The 18,736-nt window shown below is 36.7% G+C and overlaps 2 protein-coding genes across 25 annotated transcripts in view; one reads left to right on the top strand and one right to left on the bottom strand.

Annotated features, from left to right (window-relative positions):
- The window catches only part of KLC4 (kinesin light chain 4), a 56,837-nt gene extending 53,568 nt beyond the window's left edge, over positions 1-3,269 (bottom strand). For 9 of the 21 annotated variants that reach the window (XM_087931943.1, XM_087931983.1, XM_026695879.2 and 6 more), the window contains exon 1: positions 3,187-3,269. The gene's annotated coding sequence lies outside the window, so the exon portion shown is untranslated. Of the gene's footprint in view, positions 1-1,558; positions 1,639-2,416 lie in introns of all 21 variants that reach the window. The other 12 variants (XM_087931979.1, XM_026695880.2, XM_087931987.1 and 9 more) reach the window with 4 other exon arrangements.
- Positions 3,270-3,376: 107 nt separating this feature from the next.
- MRPL2 (mitochondrial ribosomal protein L2) lies at positions 3,377-18,154 on the top strand. 4 transcript variants are annotated; one of them, XM_087932060.1, is made up of 8 exons: positions 3,377-3,487; positions 5,579-5,670; positions 6,400-6,565; positions 12,555-12,696; positions 13,426-13,541; positions 16,038-16,148; positions 17,261-17,334; positions 17,892-18,154. In XM_087932060.1, exons 2-8 carry the CDS (start codon positions 5,602-5,604, stop codon positions 18,102-18,104), a joined length of 891 nt encoding a protein of 296 aa, XP_087788186.1. In that variant the 5' UTR covers positions 3,377-3,487; positions 5,579-5,601; the 3' UTR covers positions 18,105-18,154. The 4 variants fall into 4 exon arrangements, with proteins under 4 accessions (XP_087788186.1, XP_087788185.1, XP_087788184.1 ...); XM_087932059.1 differs by lacking the exon at positions 3,377-3,487 and adding an exon at positions 3,951-3,970; XM_087932058.1 differs by lacking the exon at positions 3,377-3,487 and adding an exon at positions 4,820-4,896 and having other exon boundaries at positions 5,582-5,670.
- Positions 18,155-18,736: the final 582 nt, after the last annotated feature.

Genomic DNA, 18,736 nt, shown 5'->3' with positions numbered 1-18,736 from the left:
ATTGAGAATAAATCACATTTCTTCCTATCATTAGGAAGTCCCAATCTATGGGTCATGATTATTTTCTGATGATACTGATATGCATGACCATATATCTTTGTTTGACTTCTCCAATGAAACTATATACTCAATCTTCTCATAATCCTGAGTGTGTTTAAGTTTCAACTTCAATATATCCTTCCTTCTAACCTCATTTTAACTTCCACTTGACTGTTTGAAGTTTTAATATTATAGATGATTTATCAAAATTATGCCAGTCAGAGTGTATTTCCTTCCCTTTAAAATAATGTTATCTTTTGTTCAATATTTCTTTTCATTTTATATTGCTTTTTTCTAGCTTGCATCTTTAGAACATTTTCATGCTTTTGTGTTTCCTCTGTCTTGTAAAATGCTGGAAATTAATTACACACAATAGTGAAACAGTAATTTTGGCTTGCAAATTCTATTCATAAAAAATCATCCATTTTATACATGTTCAATATTAACCATAGCCATTATTAATTTTAAATGATCACAAGCTTTGCTATAGCATGAATGCTTTGACAGCAGAGTCTGGAAATCAGGTATGCTGTCATTGTTATTTATTTTGAAAGTATTTGCTATTGGAGGGATGCGTTTGGTTGGGCTATGGTTGTATGTACAAGCATCCCTTTGAAACTTAGGGTTTGTTTCCTCTGATATGAGGAGATGGGTGAGAATTATTTAAATGTCTACAGTTTGATTTCAGTTTGCAATTATATTGCAATTTAGAGCCAAAGTCTCCAGCTCTTTTACTCTTTAAAATATTTTTTGTAACAAAATGCTGATAAACAATTATGAGATTATAAATGTATTATTTAATTACCTCAAATTCTCTTTTGTCTGTCTTTGCTTTCTCACTTTTAGAAAGTTTACCATATTGGTTAACTTATTTCAATATTAATAAGTCAAACAGAATATAATTAGAAGTTATATCCATGATCATATATTTGAGCTATATCCATTTTTAACAAATAGTTTAACAACACTAAAATTGGCATTTAAAAATATTTTTGAAATTATTATAATCATTCCTGCTATTAATTGGCTATGCTGAGGACTGCAACCTTAGTAATAATCAATATTTTGAAATACTAATGTTTATTTTAAAAATAAAATCTTATTTATCTTTCTTTCCTTTGAAGCAAGCCAAAATAAGTAATGCTTAGGCTACCTAACTTACATGTTTGTTTCTTCAAATAGAGTATACACACACACACACACACACACACACACACACACACACATATATATACATACATTCAAGGTTTGACTCAATATTACTTTTAGAAAAAAAAATTGTATTAAAGCACCTCCTTGCTGCTCTCCTGTAGTACTGGTTTCTAATTATTATTATTTCATTTCCACTATTACATGATGCATACTCTTGGAACCGTAGGCCAATATATTTGAAAGTCAATTTCTAAACGTTCAAGAAATAACAACATGGTATCAATATAGAACCTATGTACAAAAAAGAGTCATAGTAATCTCTTTGGTGAGATTAGCAGCAAACAAATTTAATAAATAATAAACGTACCAGAAGCATCTAGCCAGCTGGAGTTGGGAGACAACTCTTGCTTAGATGGCAAAACTGATAATCATCACCACTTCCATCTTCTGTTAAATGTAACAAAAAGTTACACTTAAGATGAAACAGAAGTATCTTTTGTTTTGATATCTTGTTAAAAAAAGACTTTCAAAAGATGAAAACTTTCATCATATGTAACATAAACTACATATATCTAATTCTGGATATGATTACATCTGACAATAATTATTTTTAAAGGGCTGCCTAAAGTTTTAGCATGGAAGAATCCATTAAATTTCCATTCTGCAGGATGGCACAGCCCACAGCCACACAAATGCAATAGCATCATGATTATATATATAGAAAGTGCCACATACACATGGAACCTTGCAATTAAGCACGCCGTTTCCTCCTCCCAAAACTGGCTTCAAAGATCAAAATTTCAGTCATCTGAATGATTAATAAAAGAGTGAACTGTAACAGAAGTCCATTCAAAAGATTATCACATAGGCCTGAAATCTTTATATAAAGGAAATAAGCAATAACAGAATTATAAAAATATTACATCACAGGATTCACTTTACCACACTGTAGCCATAGAAAATATAGCAGATATGTTAAAGAGTTCTCTCACATCAGAGAAGAGAATGGGGAAGGAAAACACTAAACAAGAAGGACTTGTAGTTATTACTTCCAGATTAATGATGTCTAACCCATAATTTTATCCCTGGTTCTAAATACTTCAACTTTTACAGTACCAATTTGGTGGGAAATATTGCAACAACAAAAAATGCAGCAGACTGATATCAAACCAATTCACGTGTACAGCTCAGACGTAATAATATTCCAAGAAGATAAAGACATCACCCGTATCCAACATCCCCAAGGAATCCAAAACTTATCCTAATAGCAGCTGTTTTGAATCACTTTCTTAGACAGGTGGAGAAGTAGAAAAGACAGCACTGGCCCTGATCGGCTCCTCCTTTCTCATAAATTAGACAACTCCTGTCAGCAAAAGAGCAGCACCTGCCCCACAGCCCGGAGACTTGCCTTTTGCTGTGCCAGCAATGCAGAGACACACCCTTCCAGAAGGAAACACAATGACAACTGAACCACAAATAAGGAGTTGGCCACAGGGATTGTGTGCATGTGAGTGATGGTGGTGAGTAGAAAAGGCAGGATTTGAGACATTATGTCTCAATGTCTAATGATGTGCCTCCAGGCTAAATGTATGCCCGGATTCACCCTCGCATCCAATTGTATCTGTAAGGGCAAAAAAATTCAGGCTCCTCCTAATTCCCCTATATAAGAATGAAAACGAAGCTTTTCAAATGGAGATGGATTAGCTCGGTCACTTAAATTGCATTTACTTCCATAAACATGTCTATGGAGAGTCTCTTCCGTAAAACATACGCAAGTGTAAAATTACATAAACGCCTATGCAAAAACTGCTATTTTCAGCCAGTATTGTAGCTTTTCTCTCTCCAGAAAGGGTCACCCGCTCCTGCCGGGAAGGGGGAAGACTCTGGAGCCCCCCTCTACCACCACAACCTCTCTAACCGGCTGTTATGCTCGGCTGTCAAGACAGGCTAAGTGCTTCTCGGGCCAAGATGGGCGCTTTCCACGAAGATACTCACCACGTCCCCGCCTCCGTAAGAGAGAAAGAGGCACGGAGAAGCTCCTACCTGGGCCTCCTTCGGGTCTCGAGAAGAATCAGAGGATGGAGGAGGAAGCGCGCATGCGCTTAATAGACTCCCGTTCTCCCCAAGCCGCTCCTGAAAGAAGAACAACAGTTCCCACTCTGGCTCCTCCCCTTTTTGCCGCAGCCCCTTTAAGTCCAATATGGCCGCCTGCCGATAGCCGGTGGCGTCCCGAAATGCATCTGGAGAGCTGATTTTTCCCTTTAAAGGGGGAAACGAGGGGAGAGGGCGCGGACTTGTACGTGGTGTAATTTATAAGCTAGTTGAGTAATTTTTAAACTTCGGCAACATTAATATCCACACTTTTTAAAATTGCCGAAGTTGAAAAACACTGAGCTAGGTTTTGACTAATTGTCCCAAAGGTGCTTTTTTCAGGAAGCAACTGGACTTTCTTGTTTTTTCTTTTGAAGACGTTTCGCTTCTTCAGCCAAAGAAGCTTCTTCATTTAGCTTGGATGAGAAGCGAAATGTCTTCAAAAGAAAAAAACAAGAAAGTCCAGTTGCCTCCTGAAAAAAAGCACCTTTGGGACAATCATGACTTGGATGACTGAGAATTTCGATAGACTTTGATTAATTATGTGTCATCAATTCGCTGTCTACTCTTCACGACCACGTGGATAAACTTTGAACCCCTCTTTTATCAATTGTGATTCCAATTACTGGCTCCGGGCTGCAAAACTCCATACGGCTCGTACAGCATGGAAAAGCGTAAGGCTTACAAGGCAAGTTTCAGACTTGTGGACTTCATCTCCCAGAATTCCTGAGCTAACATGACTGGAGTAGGAATTCTGGGAGTTGAAGTCCATAAGTCTTAAAGCTGTCACGTTTGAAGACCCCTGCTTTAGAACTTGTAAATAGGTTTGCTGCTACCTAGCGATTGCGAGGACTTTTGCAACCCACTTTCGGTGGCGCCTCGCTTCTGCCCTTAAAAGGGGGGGGGAGAGAATTGGTCGCTTTTTTTTTAATGAACTTTACTGCCCAAAGAGCCAGAGAGGGCGCAATCGTCTAGCCACGACTAAGGATCACCTTGTCAAGCGACTAACTGCCAAGGAGAATCTATCGAAACGGCTGCGATGTCTTTTAATTGTAACAAATTAAAGTCAGGCTGTTTCCGATATAGGAGATCGGAAACTTCACTTCTATCCACCAACAGTTTTAAAGGCCGGAGAACAAAAAAAAATAATCCATATTCAAGCAAATAATGTTTAATAAATCGAATAGTTCTGGGTAGATCGCCAGAAGATTACGCCACTATCCCCCCCCCCCAAGAAAAGTTTGAATAAGAAAAGACCCAACCCATTTTAAATGGATAGTCTACATTTCTTGAACGTGCATTCTGAGGGGGAGGGGCACAGGTTGTGAGTCTTATGTATGGTAACAAAAAAGATTAAGCAGCTCCTTCTCCAAGTGGGACTTCAGTTCCTACCATTTCGATTATTGCTTTCCTGGCCGGGGCAATGAGAATTGCAACGCAACCCCATCTGGGGATCAAGCTTATGAAAGCCAGATCCCTTCTACGTGAAAACCAGCGGCATAGGCAAAGCTTTCCGCTTCTTCTTATTGTTGTTCCGGGTCAGAGTGCGCATGCTCGGTTTGGAGCAGGCAGAACGAGACCGCGATATGGCTGCGCTGTGAGGTGCGATTGTGGGTAGGTGCGGGCAGATCGGGAGAACTTCACTCCACCAAAAAGAAATACTATTACCGGAATATCCCTTCTGTATCCCAGAAGAGACAGCTCTGTAAACATTTTCTAGTTATAAAAACATCCTCGTTCAATTCATTCTGTGCGTGATCTTAGGGGAGAGGGAGAAACTAATTCAAAGTCAGCGGGTCTCAAATGATCTGTGACTAAAAAAAAAGAAACCATATCTTCTGACTTCAGCTAAATAAAGTGAGAAAGATGGCAGCGAAATGTGTTTTTGCAAATATGACCGCGATCCTCTGCAAAATGATTTAAGGATAAACCTGTTATTTCATATCTGCCTTTTAGAGTACAATGCAGTTCATCCTCTGCAATTGTCCTGTACAGCAATCTGTCAAACAGAAATATTACAAATATAAAATACATTTCCCCTGCTTGTGCTTTTAATAATACAATTCTATGTGAATGCTTTCATTAACAACCTGGTCTGCTGGTTCCAGCGGCCTATGTGTTCTGTGTCAAACAAAGAGAAACTGGGAAGACTGTGATAGAGCTGAATAAAAGTAGTATGATTGTGTGAAGATCATGAATATATGGAAGGAATTGAAGGTGTAGATTTGCTTATGAAATGAAAGGGTTAAGATGTATGTGTTAACTCTAATTGTCATTGTCTTATTTCTGTTTGCAGCAGAAAACAAGTAGTTATTCCTAATGGCAATATCAAACTTGATCAGGACCTTTGGTTCCCTGCTGTTGTCTTCGGGTCCTCATTTCCCACAGGTACATTCACTTTGATGTTTTGGCCAAATGGATTATAAATCATAGAGGATTCTGGATCTTCTTGTAGTAGTGCTCTTCTTCCAGGCAAATATCTCTAATATAACTCGCATATGAGCTCAAGGCTCCTATATAAACTGATAAGAGAAAAGTGGGATAGAAACATAATATTCTCTTTCTGAGTAGAATTACTTAGTGGACTTTATACCATCTTTTCCCCCCTGCCATATAAAGACCTGAACTAAGCTTTAACTTTCAAGGCACAATCTTTCAGTGAGATTGATATTTGAGAGATTCTGAGAACAGTTTGTGTAAATATTTGTAGACATTTGCAGAAGCCTTTTCTCCTCTAATATAAAATAAATGCTCCTGATTCAAACACATAAATAGGGTGAACATCTTAATTAATGTTAATGGATTTAATAATCAGGTATCTATTTTGACTAACATTTTTAGTTTTGAATATCCTTGCTTATTATATGCAATTGATTTTTAGAGGAAGCAGCTTGCATTTTGTAGGAAACCTGCAAAAATGGCTTTGTATTTAACATATAATAACAAAATGTTTTAGAACTTTGCTGCTAAATTGTCTTTGTATATGAAGGTATATTTTTTAAAACATTAAACAACAAAGATGAAATCTTTTTGTTCATGTTATATCCAGTTATGCCCCCACAGTTAAACATTTACAATTCATCATATCCTGTTGTTTGCTTTTCTTGCCTTTACTAGATCCCTGCATCTTTCCGCCCGCTTTATCTTATTAGCCAACTTGATTTATCCCGTGAAATCAGTACTTCTACCTCTGTGTTAGCTAGAGATCCTCTATGGAAATGCAGGACAAAGTATACCATTAAGCCAATTCCCAAACCAAAAACAGGAGGTCGAGATCACACAGGTACGTTCTGAACTGCAATTCTGTCTCTGTAGGTTTTTTTCACTTCATCAAATGCAAAGGAGTGACTAGAGTGTTGTAGGATTTAAACTGGGAGGGAAAGGAGAAGAGGGAAAGAGGTAGGTTGGTTATGCTGATACCAGTTACATTGGAACAAGTATTGTATCAATGATTATAATGTGTTAAAAATTCATTGTGTTTGTTGTTTGTTGTTCTGAAACCTTCCATTGTATGTAAGCTCAACAATCTTTTGCATGATGTACTAGTGAAATTTCTTGTATCCAAAATGAGTACTTTGATATCAGGAATGGAATGCCTAGAAGTTTGAAATACTCAAATATTACTTTTTTTGTATTTTGATTCTTGATGTCTGAGTATTATTTTGTGCAAAGCATTGCTTGTTTAGTCCCATATTGAATCCAGAAGGGCACTGCAAATAATGATATATCTTACATGAGAAGAAAAGCATGTGAAGGGGTCTTATCATGTATGTGAAGTTGATGGAATTTGTGATAATGCTGGTGGTATAAATATGGGAGCAAAATAGATGTCTTGATTTGTTGCAGTGTCTTGTTCCTTGTTAGTATCATTGTTATGTTATTTCTTGTTCTTGCTGCAGATTGGGTGGTTATCAGTACGTATGGGCCTGTCATCCAATGCCTGTCAAAATAGTCTCTTTGCTGAGTATTGGTTATAGCTTATTAATAATGGGTGTGACTAGCTGTGAACTCTAGATAACAGCCAATGGAATTTCTGGGGAGATTTGTAAATCCTCCATGAGAATTGCTGCAATTCTATTGATTTGTCCATTGATCTCATTGGGTGGCTAATTCAGTCTGATTTAATTCTATCAGTTGACCATTTCTGGCGTTCTATGGAGTCATTTTGTATGGATATGCCATTGATTTGCAGTATATGTTATGAGTGAGTTACAAAAACATATGGCAAGGTGTGCTGTGTGAACATAAGTGATAATGTTCTTAATGGCTTAAAATCCATGTTTGCAAAGGATATTGTGTTTAGTACCACGGCATTCACAAAATGGTATATTTAGAGTTCATGTACTACAGTACTATGAGTATTCTGTATTCATTTATTTGAAGATTTAGATTTCACACTTCTAATGCATATTAATGAGGACAGTTTACAATTAACTATTATAAACTATCATTTTATAATAAAAGAATTATGTAAAATAGATTATTCAGCTGAACAAATAATAATCAGCCACATGAAAACTATTATCTATCTGGCAAAGGAAAATAGTATTCAACAATAGATCAGTTTTTTTTAAACAAGTTTTATTGATTTTACAAACAAAACAAAACATCATTAAACATTAAAAACATAAAACCTCTTTCCATTGTAAATCTTTACAAGGCAGGTAACACATTGCTTTATATCACATACTTATAATTTATCCCATTTCCATATAAACACGTAAATTCCCTTTACCAAATTCCACATTGTTTCTCTTTAATCATTATTCAATCATATTTCCTTTCTAATTTATCTGCTATTCAATCATCATATTTATATTTTCCTCTGGCTTGTTTATAATTATTCTCATCTAGTCTTCCTCCGAGATTTTATTATTTAATTCTTAATTGAACACACACACATAAGACATAAACATAAAAACATAAAACTTTCTTTTAGAAAGTAACTTGGCCCCAGATTACCTCTTTTTCTATGGACTTCAATTGAATTCATGCTCTTCTTATATACCATTACCTATCTTGTTTACCATTCTATATCTATTATATAACTCCTCTCCACTTTTGCCTCATCTTAATTCTGTTTTATATATTTAATCTTGCTTTAAAGAAAAATATTTTTATATCTTTTGTCCATTTCTCCATTTACATCTGTCTCATTTCCAATATAAAAAGAATAGTTTCCCTGGAATCACTAATCAGAGTATAATGCCTTTCTATCATTCCCTAAATTAAAATTTAAAATAACACCTAAAACCCAATCAGATTCTGCTTAGTACATTCTACTATTTCAGAAACCAATACTACAATAATAAATCCATAACAGTCAACACATTAATCCATTAAACTCTATATTTAAACTAATATTTTAAACATTCCCTTTAGTATTTTATTAAAACTTAATATCATTCATTATTAAACATTTTATACCTTAATATTTTAGTCTTTTATTAGATCTTAAAAAGTTCTGATTATCTACTTATAATACAAATACCACTATTACAATACTCATGTGTACTTTGCAGAATCCCCTTTTTTTTAAAAAAACCCCATACATTACCCATTATCCCTAAAAAAAATTTTCTTTTCTCCATCTTGTTTTATACCTTTGTAACTTTTTCCCCCTTTTCCCTTTCCTTCTTAGCCCGCCCTAGACTTTTTACCCCCTCCTCTCCAAACCTCTGCCTTCTTGGTTTCCCCTTTCTGTTGCATTCCTCTTTCCTTTTGCTTTCTAGCATTCTGTTGTTTTTGCATCTTCTTTTTCTCTTTCATAAATATTTTTTATTTCTTAAGTCCTTCCTTTTCGCTCCTCTCTTTCTCCTTTCTTTCTTAGTCACACCATTTAGTTCATTAAAAATGGCTTCTTCTTCCTCGGCTTCTTCCAGCTGTTGTTTAATTTGCTGACACATGACAAGCGCCATATCTAGGAAACAAAGGGCTTCTCCCATAACATCTTTGCCTTCTTTCCTTATTTTTAAATATTGTTTTTTTAGTTCATCAAGAGATAGAGCCATTTTGAACTGTTTCTTCTTCTTTTTCTGTATCCTCTTCTTATTATTAAGCCAATCAGTTATTTCCAAACTTAAAACAGTTCCCAAAAGTCCCCAAATCCCGCAATCATCAAACAGTCCAGGCAGAGTACAAACTTCTTCTTTTTACAATTTCTCTTCTAGGGGTGAAGTCAAATTAGGGAAAGAAAAAACATCCAGTCTGTGCTTTAAATCTTTTTTAAAATTAATTTCTATTCTCTTTATCTTCAAGGCATCTCCTCCAGCAAAGTCTTAGAGTAAATTTTTTTTTTCCAAGCCTCTCCCTTCCCACTTATAACAAAGGAGTTTAGGTTTTACCTTCTATCAAAAGGCAGGTTTCCCTTGTCCATTTGTTAATTCCATAAGGGAGGGAGAGTAACTTCCCCTTTTCATCACTTTTCTTCACCGCTGAAAACATCAGTCGGGAACATTGTAGCGTCCAGAAAAAAGCCAATATTTTCCCAGGTGTTAAATATGTCCTTAAGGTCCCAGTTCGACCAAGAAAAAACTTTCGTTTTAAAACTCCTTCTTCTTCCTCCTGCACATTCTTTATCCAGTTGCCGGCTTCTTTATGGCGGCCATAAAGACCGCCGCTCCACCGTCTTGAGAGAAGGGGGTTATTGCCGGCTGGGGAGGGGGTTTGCGATACCTCTCAACCCCTGTCCGGATCCCCCCTTTCTTCAGCTGCCCCAACAGGGCAGCCTTAGCCTCCAAATCCATCAGGATCGGAGGCACCAAGGCGGCTAGCACAGCAGGGATCGCGGAGAAAAGCGAATCCCTGCTGTCACCGAAGCCGACAAACCGGAAGTGTCAACAATAGATCAGTTTTTAATTGAATTTATAATTTATTGTAATTTACAGAGCTATCCCACATTTCTCTGTATGGCTTACAACAATTGAAAATATATAAAAAAGGAATACAATATGAAAAGGATATAAAGCTATAAAAAACCCCATTCAACACAATTAAACCTGATAAAAACAGTAATCCTGATAAAAACATTAATCAAACTCAACCACTGTACAGGCTGTCCCGCACATTTGGATGCCAAAGCCCAGTGAGAAAACCATATCTTTAAGGACTTATGAAAGGCCGGTAGTACAGGGGAGTCTGAGGGATGGTGACCAAAGAGTTTTCCTCCTGGGCCTGTCAGATTGCATTCCTTAGTAAATAGGACCTGGAACATGCCTCCCTTGCCAGAACTAATGGGATAGATAGATGTAACCAGGGAGACTAGTCCCTGAAATAACTAGTCCCATTCCATGAAGGGCTTTAGAGCAGCGGTCGCCAACCGGTGGGCCATGGCCCACTGAGAGAAATCTCACCCCCAGAGCACCCCTCCAAAGCAATTAATCGAGGCTGCGCAGAAACACAAGGCTGTGCCACCCACATGGCCCGCAGGAGCCCTCCCCGCCCACTCCTTACCCAGTAAACTTGCCTGCTAAATTTCTATTTTTCCTTTTTCCGACCATCATCTGTTCTGCTGTGCTGGGAGATTTAGATTAGCTAGGAAGCAGAAAATGGTTGGATTTCTTGCTTTCTAGCTAGTACAGCCGGACCTCCCTTAGGACTGAAGGTTTGCTTGCAAGCAAATTCAGTGCAGACTCACAGCAAGCAAATTTGAGAGACTGAGCTAGCTGATGGCAGATAGATAGATCACTGAATGATTCTGTGAGCAACTCAATCTGCATGCTTTGCCCGATTTTGGGTAAAAGTTGTTCTTTTTTTATAAAAAATTCAGTATTTACATACATGGTGTATTGTGAGTTAATTTTATGAGTTTGCTTGCAAGCAAATTTTATGTGACAGACTGAGCTAACCAATGGCAGATAGATAGATTTCTGAATGAATCTGTGATTCTGTGAGCAACTCAATCTGCCTGCCTGCTTTGCCTGATTTTGGGTAAAAGTTGCTCTTTAAAAAAAATAAAAAATGCAATATTTACATGCATGGTGTGTTGTGAGTTAATCTTGTGGGTTTGCTTGCTAGTAAATGTTATGAGTTTGCTTGCAAGCAAATTTTATGTGACAGACTGAGCTAACCAATGGCAGATAGATTTCTGAATGAAGCTGTGATTCTGTGAGCAACTCAATCTGCCTGCTTGCTTTGCCTGATTTTGGGTAAAAGTTGCTCTTTTTTCATAAAAAATTCAATAGTTATATAAATATTTATAATATTTACATACAAGACATGCCCAGCCAGTCACATGACCACCAACCCACACCCACAGAACCAGCTAGTGGTCCCTGGGATCTAAAATTATGAGTTTGGTGGTCCCTGAGGTCCAAAAGGTTGGCGACCCCTGCTTTAGGGGACATCACCAGCACTTTGAACTGAACCCAGATGCATATTATTTATATACTTTGCTCTGAGTCACATGTTGATTATATAATTTAATTATATTATTAATTATATTTAATGATTTTATATTAAATCTTTATACTAATTACCTAAACCCAGTTTAGTGATTGAATTTCTTCCAGTGACTTGATCGTTAAGCAAAATGTCGCTAATGTGACAGAAAGGCATGCTGCAAAGATCACTGACTGCTGTTTCTCATTCAGTTAATACTGTGCCAGTATTACTCTCATTCTGATGTGCATTGTTGTCAGGTGCATGAAATTTGATGTAAATGTGAATATTGGTCAGAAAACGAATGTTTAATAACTGTTGTATTTGCAAGTGGTTTCTAACCAAGCTCATTGCTAAACAAGGAACAGATATAAAAAAATTTTAAATTAGGCCTTGGATCTACTGTAAGAAACGAAATACCAAATAATATTTTGAACTTTTTCTTCATCTTTTTCTCCAGATTAACATAAATTTGAAAGCAAGTATATTTCTTTTCCAACATAAAACAATAGGCATTTTGGACTTTTATCTTTAGTCTCTATAATTTTTGTCAACTTTCATGAAAATAGGGTTGCTAGAGATTCTTCCGTGATTAATTTTTTAAACCATTTATTTGATATAACAGGGTTTGGGAATATGATTCCCAGAAACCCTCATGGAATGCTATCTATAGGCTCTCCAAATTAATTAAAGTGAAAATGCAAAATTCTTGTAAAATCGCCAAATTTTGTGAAATTAAGATATTCTCGCTTGAATATCTTATGTGAGCTCAGTGATAACAATGAATTCTCATTCCATTCACTTTTGAGATTTGTAAAAAGAAAATCTTGAAGCTGGAATATAGTGTTTCAGTGCAATACATGATTGTTAAAAAGTACTGTTTCCACCATAAGGTCGTATTCGTGTGCATGGAATTGGAGGAGGAAATAAACAATGCTATCGTATGATTGATTTCCAAAGATTGCGCTATCCAGATGCAGCAGACCCTAGTCCATTTGAGGAAAAAGTACTTTTGGTCCGATATGATCCCTGTAGGTAAGTAATAGGCAACTGAGTTGACAAGCAGATCGAAAGTTTTTTGAGTTTCAATTTCATCTTGATTTTGTAAATACTATTATTGCTTGACAGCAACAGCCAAACATAAGGAAAGTATCTGTAGATTCGGACCAATTTGATAATCTTAAAACACTGTATACGGAATTCTTAGTACGAAAAAGTCCTGGAGAAAAGATAATCCCATGAAAAGAACGTTATCAAGATTGAGTTTGTTAAGTAACATTGGAAAAGTAATTGATCACTGTAAGGAAACTAAACTACTATAGAGAAACTAATGAAATGGAGCATTAGGACAAGACAGCTGGTAGAAGATGTGTACTTTTAAACACATTTTTATCTAAATAGATCATTCTCTAGTTTACATCAAGAAGCTATTTTTCACTTTGCATTTATTGTCTAAATAGGTCATTCCATGGTTCATATCAAGAAGCTATTTTTCATTGTCTTCAGGAATGGAAGTCAGAGCAGCCTATATAAAGCAAAGGTCTTGATGTAACTGGGAATGGGTATCAGCTTTCTCTCCAAAATCTCACTGAGAAGCAAGCAATCTGCTTGATTAGCTTAGAATGCTGATCTCTAAACAGTTGTACAAAAATGTTTGGCACTATCTTTCTTGCCCAGCTAGTTTACTTTTTATTTTGAGCTAATAAAACTAATACTTGGAACGGTTCATCTTTTATTGATTTATTTATTTTGTTCCCTTTGAAGATCAGGTCATATAGCTCTAGTGGCTGGAGAGAAGCGGAAACGCTGGATCATTGCAACTGAAAACATGGTGGCTGGTGACATCATCAAGACTTCAGGAAAAATAGAAAGGATGGCAGGTAAATATTTGAAATGCTACTTAAGCTACTAAAGATGGGTATGGCTAGGTTTCAAGATATATTACTTCTTCTAAAATGTTACTAAGATACTCCCAGTTTATGATTATCTTATATGGCAACCTAAAGTTAAGCAAAAAAAATTGAGGTAGACTTTTTGCATCACATTACAAGCTGATAGTATTAATATTGAAGGATTGGCTATATCTTTTGGATTCTTTTGAAGCTTGGCTCGAGGCTGATTTAATTAGGGCAATCGCTGGAACCCTGACAGTCTACTATGTAACCTAGGTTTGGGTGCTACAGTGATGTCATAGAGTCATAACAGTCTTTTTGTAGTTTTTGACATGTTTATAAAGTGTTATCCTTTTCATGGTTTGTGTTGGTTGTGCTATATTGGGTTGAGTGTTCAGGCACTTTTTGATAAACTTTCATGGGTTTGCGTTTTTTGGAAGATGTTGTATAATCATTTGTTTAGTGGTCTAATTCCAATTTGTGCTTTTTTGGGTTGCTGTAGTGTGCTTGTCCTTGTCTGAATAATGTTTTTACATAGCAGCTCTTGTGAGAGGCTGGGTTGTTACATTGGTAATGGAGCATTAATGTTGATTGAGTTTGATAGACTTGAATTTCTAATTTGCTATCAATTCCTCTGCTGATGAGAATATCTAGGAAAAATAGTGTGCTGTTTTTTGTCATATTTCTTTGAAGATGTTGATTGTTTCATGTTGTTCCTTTTTTATTATGACAAAGTGTTGTCTACATATTAGATCCATACTTTTGGTTTTGTGTATGACAGTGCTGCAGCTTCTAAATGCTATATTATGGTCTGTGCTATGAATTCTGAGAATGGTGATCCTACCGGGCTTCCTGAGAGTTATTGGTATATTTGTCTGTCAAGCTGAAAGTACGTTGTGAGGCAGAGGTTGAGGAGATCCATGAATCTGGAAATTTCAATCATAGTGTATTTGTGTAGGCCAGGGTGTTGTGTAGCACTGCAGTAAAGGATTCTTTGGCTAGTTCTGGATCTATGAATGAAGTGATATGTTGGGCGTGTATACATTTATTTATTAAATTTATATGCATCTATAAGGTGGCTCTGGATAGCTTACAAATCAGATAAAGATAAAAAGAAAAGCAATTTTAAATTATGCACATTACAAATTTAAAACTATGCAAAAAAGCAGACCCAAGACGACGAATGACAATGAGATGAGGTCTTCTTATCCCATCAACTACCTCCAGTGGGGAGCAGCTCTTAAGGCCCCAAGCCAATAAACAAATCCAAGTTTTAATACCCTTCCAAAATATCCTGCCACTGTTCTTTTGTTATTTGACATTTCTTGGTTAAGTTGTTAAGGGTTATCTTGATCTGATTATTCCGTTTCTGGATTGAGTTGGTGTTTATAGGAAGTAGGTTTATTTGTCCTCCAGTAGTTCCTTGGCTTTTTATGAGTATTGTGTTCTGCCCATGATAACTTTGGTATGGCCTTTGTCTGCTGAGAGAATAATGATGGTTTTGATCATTCTATAGGTTTTTGAGTGCTGCTGTGTCCTGCCTCAAAGTGCTGCTTTAAGTTAGTTCTGATTCTGTTTTCTGGTCTGTAGTATGTCTGCCATATGTTTTCTTACTGAGAATATTTGTAATTCAGAGTTTTAACTGTGGCATTCTTGGTGCTTTCTGAGCTTGGTTATTTTCTTGCCGATGTTTCATTATCAAACTAGATAGCATGATCAGTACTAGATGTTTTCTTGAATCACTGTGGCAAGTCCTGTGATTTTAAATGCTGCTTCCCAGGCTGCAAAGAATTCTTACTGATTGATATCCTCTATGCTATAGTTGGGATATTTCTGGAGGATATTGTGTTCTGTGGTGGATATTGGGTGACTGGACATATTAATTACCAAGTTGGGTATCTCTTTGCTTCTGGAGTTTAGCTTCACCAATTTGGTTTGGAGTTTTGTTTTCCTTTTGTCAATGTGTATAGAAGTATAGTCTTGATAGTGGTTGTCAGCATCTTTCTGTGTTCTGGGAGAAAACCATTCTGATGATGAGAAAAACTTTCTCATCCAAACAGGGAGCAAACCTACACTTGCTTGCACTGATGATGTTACCTAATTAGATGATGAAATGTCTGCACATCAAAACCCAAATCAGAATGCATGAAAGACTCCATTGTAGACCAAAAATATTTGAGAAGTATTAATTGTGACTTTTTTAAAAAAATTAAGTGATCCTGTCTTATTCTTAGGCTTGTCTATTTGAGCCTAATCTATGCATCTCTCCCTAAAAATGTGCATGAATATATACACATTTGGCTGCAGCTCCTTGCTTCCCCTTCTGTCCTCCTGCTGGTACTTAGCTCCTGCATAAGAGCTAAGTTCATTTCTTCCCCAATATTTTGCAGAGATTTTATTTATTTTTCTCTGGTATACTACTCTTTTCTTGCCACGTTTATTTGCTGTGTTTATATTCAATATCCTTATTTTTTTGTCTTTCAGTCTCTGCGAATGAGGGGGATTCATATCCAGTTGGAGCTCTACCACTTGGAACCCTCATAAATAACTTGGAGAGTCATCCTGGAAAAGGAGCACAATATATCCGAGCAGCAGGTCAGGATCTAGTAGAAGCCAGAAACAGTTTGGAAGAATGAAGCAAATCTGGACAGTCAGAACCATAGCAGTCCTGGCTTTGGGAGTCTTTGGTTTCTTTCCAGTCCAATTTACCAAAACTGTTGATGCTTTTGTGTTTTGAGTCCATTTCCTATTTTCTTTCCTGTTTTGACTTCTTTTTAGAAGGTGTTCTGAAGGTCATTCAATAAAATTGTACTTTTGTATGTTGGTTTTGAAACCTGCAACAGAATACTGACAGTTTCTTGAGAGTCATATTGTTCTTCCTACTTAGCAGTTGATCTTTAAATAAGATTTACTCTTACTATGTTGGCTGTTGAGCAATCATGTTTGACAAAAGCAAACGAACTGCAACTGGTAAGTGTTAGATGGCAAAATGAAACCTAGGGTAGTCAAAGATCCCTTCAACCACACTTTCTTAGCTTAACCACACTTTCTTAGCCTTTATTAGGCTTAGATGCCTAATACAAAAAGTGGTAAAAAGTACTGCATATTCCAGAATGGGATAGGAGAAACTCTTATGTATGTATGAACCTTTCCTAAATCATTTTGTTCAATTAATGTGGAATGTTCACACAGTCAGCAAATAAATTACAATCAGCACTCATGCCAGTCAATTCTAACTATGTTAATTAAAAAGAGGGTGAATATACTACATTAGGTATTATAGAACATAATCTTCAGAATGTGTTTTAGTTTTTAAATCTATGCTGATGATGGAAACCCAGAGATGATATTTAATAGAGGTCCAATGCACACAACAAGAGTATTAATTTGATGCTGTGTTCAGTCTAGTTTCAGATTATCATGCAAATGTATTCATATCCGACACAATGAACTGGATACAAGATACTATATAATGACTCCAACCTCAAATGCCAAGGGGTTGATGCCAGATGCTAACTTTGTATGATGGTTGCCAGTGCAGCTTTAGGATATCACATTAGGCAAAACTGGCCTATAGCAGATCCTGGATTGATGTTCCTATTGGAATAGGTTGAAAAAAGATTGTGGTTGGGTGATTTCTCTGTTAGTCTAATTCAGTGTTCTGTTCAGTCAAAACATTGCAGTCTTGCTGACACTTTCTTTTTTAGGCACCTGTGGGGTATTACTGAGGAAAGTGAGTGGAACGGTCATTATACAGTTGCCCTCCAAGAGGCAAATACAGGTAAGCCCTTTAGAGTGTGGGAGTATTAGTTAAGATAAAAGGCAACGCTCCTTTGATGCCTAGAATTGTCTTGATGGGGAAGAACATCATCTGTTTTGCTTTATTCATCAGTGCTTCCCTACAAGCGATGCATCTTTTGGGAGGTGCCACATGTAGATGATGGGGGGGGGAGCTTGTGTGGTGATCCTGAAATGTTGCTTGTATTACTCTGCGTACCTTGCTCCATTGCAAATACTAGTAGTGGGGAAATTTATGTGGGCTCATCAAGTGAATATTTCTGTGTTGAATCAAATTGTTCAGAACTTGCCTTCAAAAATCAAGATGATGATGCTATGATTATATATATAAAACAGGTTACTAGGTTTCTTCTCACAGGGAGGATGTTAAGAAATGACTCTGGGTTAGAAGGGGATGGTTCTGTTGGAGTGACTTCAAGGCAGTCTTCCTCTCTCTCACCTATGATCTTGAACATTTAAAAGCTATTGAAAGCACAAAGAATAGAATTATTGTGCCTGGTGCCTACAAATATCTGGAATATTCTGCTTCCTCTTTTACAGGTGCTGGAAACATGCATGGCTACAGTGGGACGAGTTTCTAATGTTGAGCATAACCAACGAATCCTTGGGAAAGCTGGTCGGAACCGGTGGCTAGGAAAGCGACCAGATAGTGGTTTATGGCAGCGGAAAGGGGGATGGGCTGGACGCAAGATCAGGCCCCTCCCAGCAATAAAAAGTTATGTGAACCTGCCAGTGCCAGCCTCAGAGGGCTGACATTAGTAGCTCTTTAGGATTCTGTTAAATAAAGTGTATTATCAAACTTGGCAAAGCTACTCTTTTTCCCCTCTTGTTTTGATATTGGTGAAATCTATTGAGAAAACAGCTTATTGGTATGAAGCTGGTACAGTTACAGTCCAACCCTACACAGAGTTAGTGAGCTTAAGGCTTTTAAATTGTTTTTAGACTTCTTAAAAGCTCTATAAGAAGATGTCCCTTACTCTGATGTCTAACATAGTTTCAGAGAAATTCAAATTCTTACACTAAAGAGTTAATCCTTTCCAGTTATTGAGAAACAATTTAACTCTACTAGTACACAAAACAGGAGTTTTGGAATGTCATAAAACTGATTTCCTTGTTTTGTAGTCCATTTTAGAAAAAAATGTTTTATGGCTTTTTGTATTTTCTCATTAAATTTGCTATACATTGTCAAACTCACAAAGAAAATAACTCAATAATTTGAATACAGTTATAACAGCAAATATATTTTATATAGAAGAACAGAAGAACGAAGTTGGAAGGCACCTTAGAGGTCTTTTAGTCAAATCCCCTGCTGAAGCAGGAAACCCTATGCTCTTTCAAATGGTTCAAATGGTTGTCCAATCTTTTCTTTAAAAACCTCCAGTGTA

Source organism: Pseudonaja textilis, chromosome 1, assembly GCF_049901715.1.
Source record: "Pseudonaja textilis isolate UNSWEBS1 chromosome 1, rPseTex1.2, whole genome shotgun sequence".
NCBI lineage: Eukaryota > Metazoa > Chordata > Lepidosauria > Squamata > Elapidae > Pseudonaja > Pseudonaja textilis.
The sequence above is the reverse complement of the archived record's forward strand: the minus strand, read 5'-3'. Positions and strand labels throughout refer to the sequence as shown.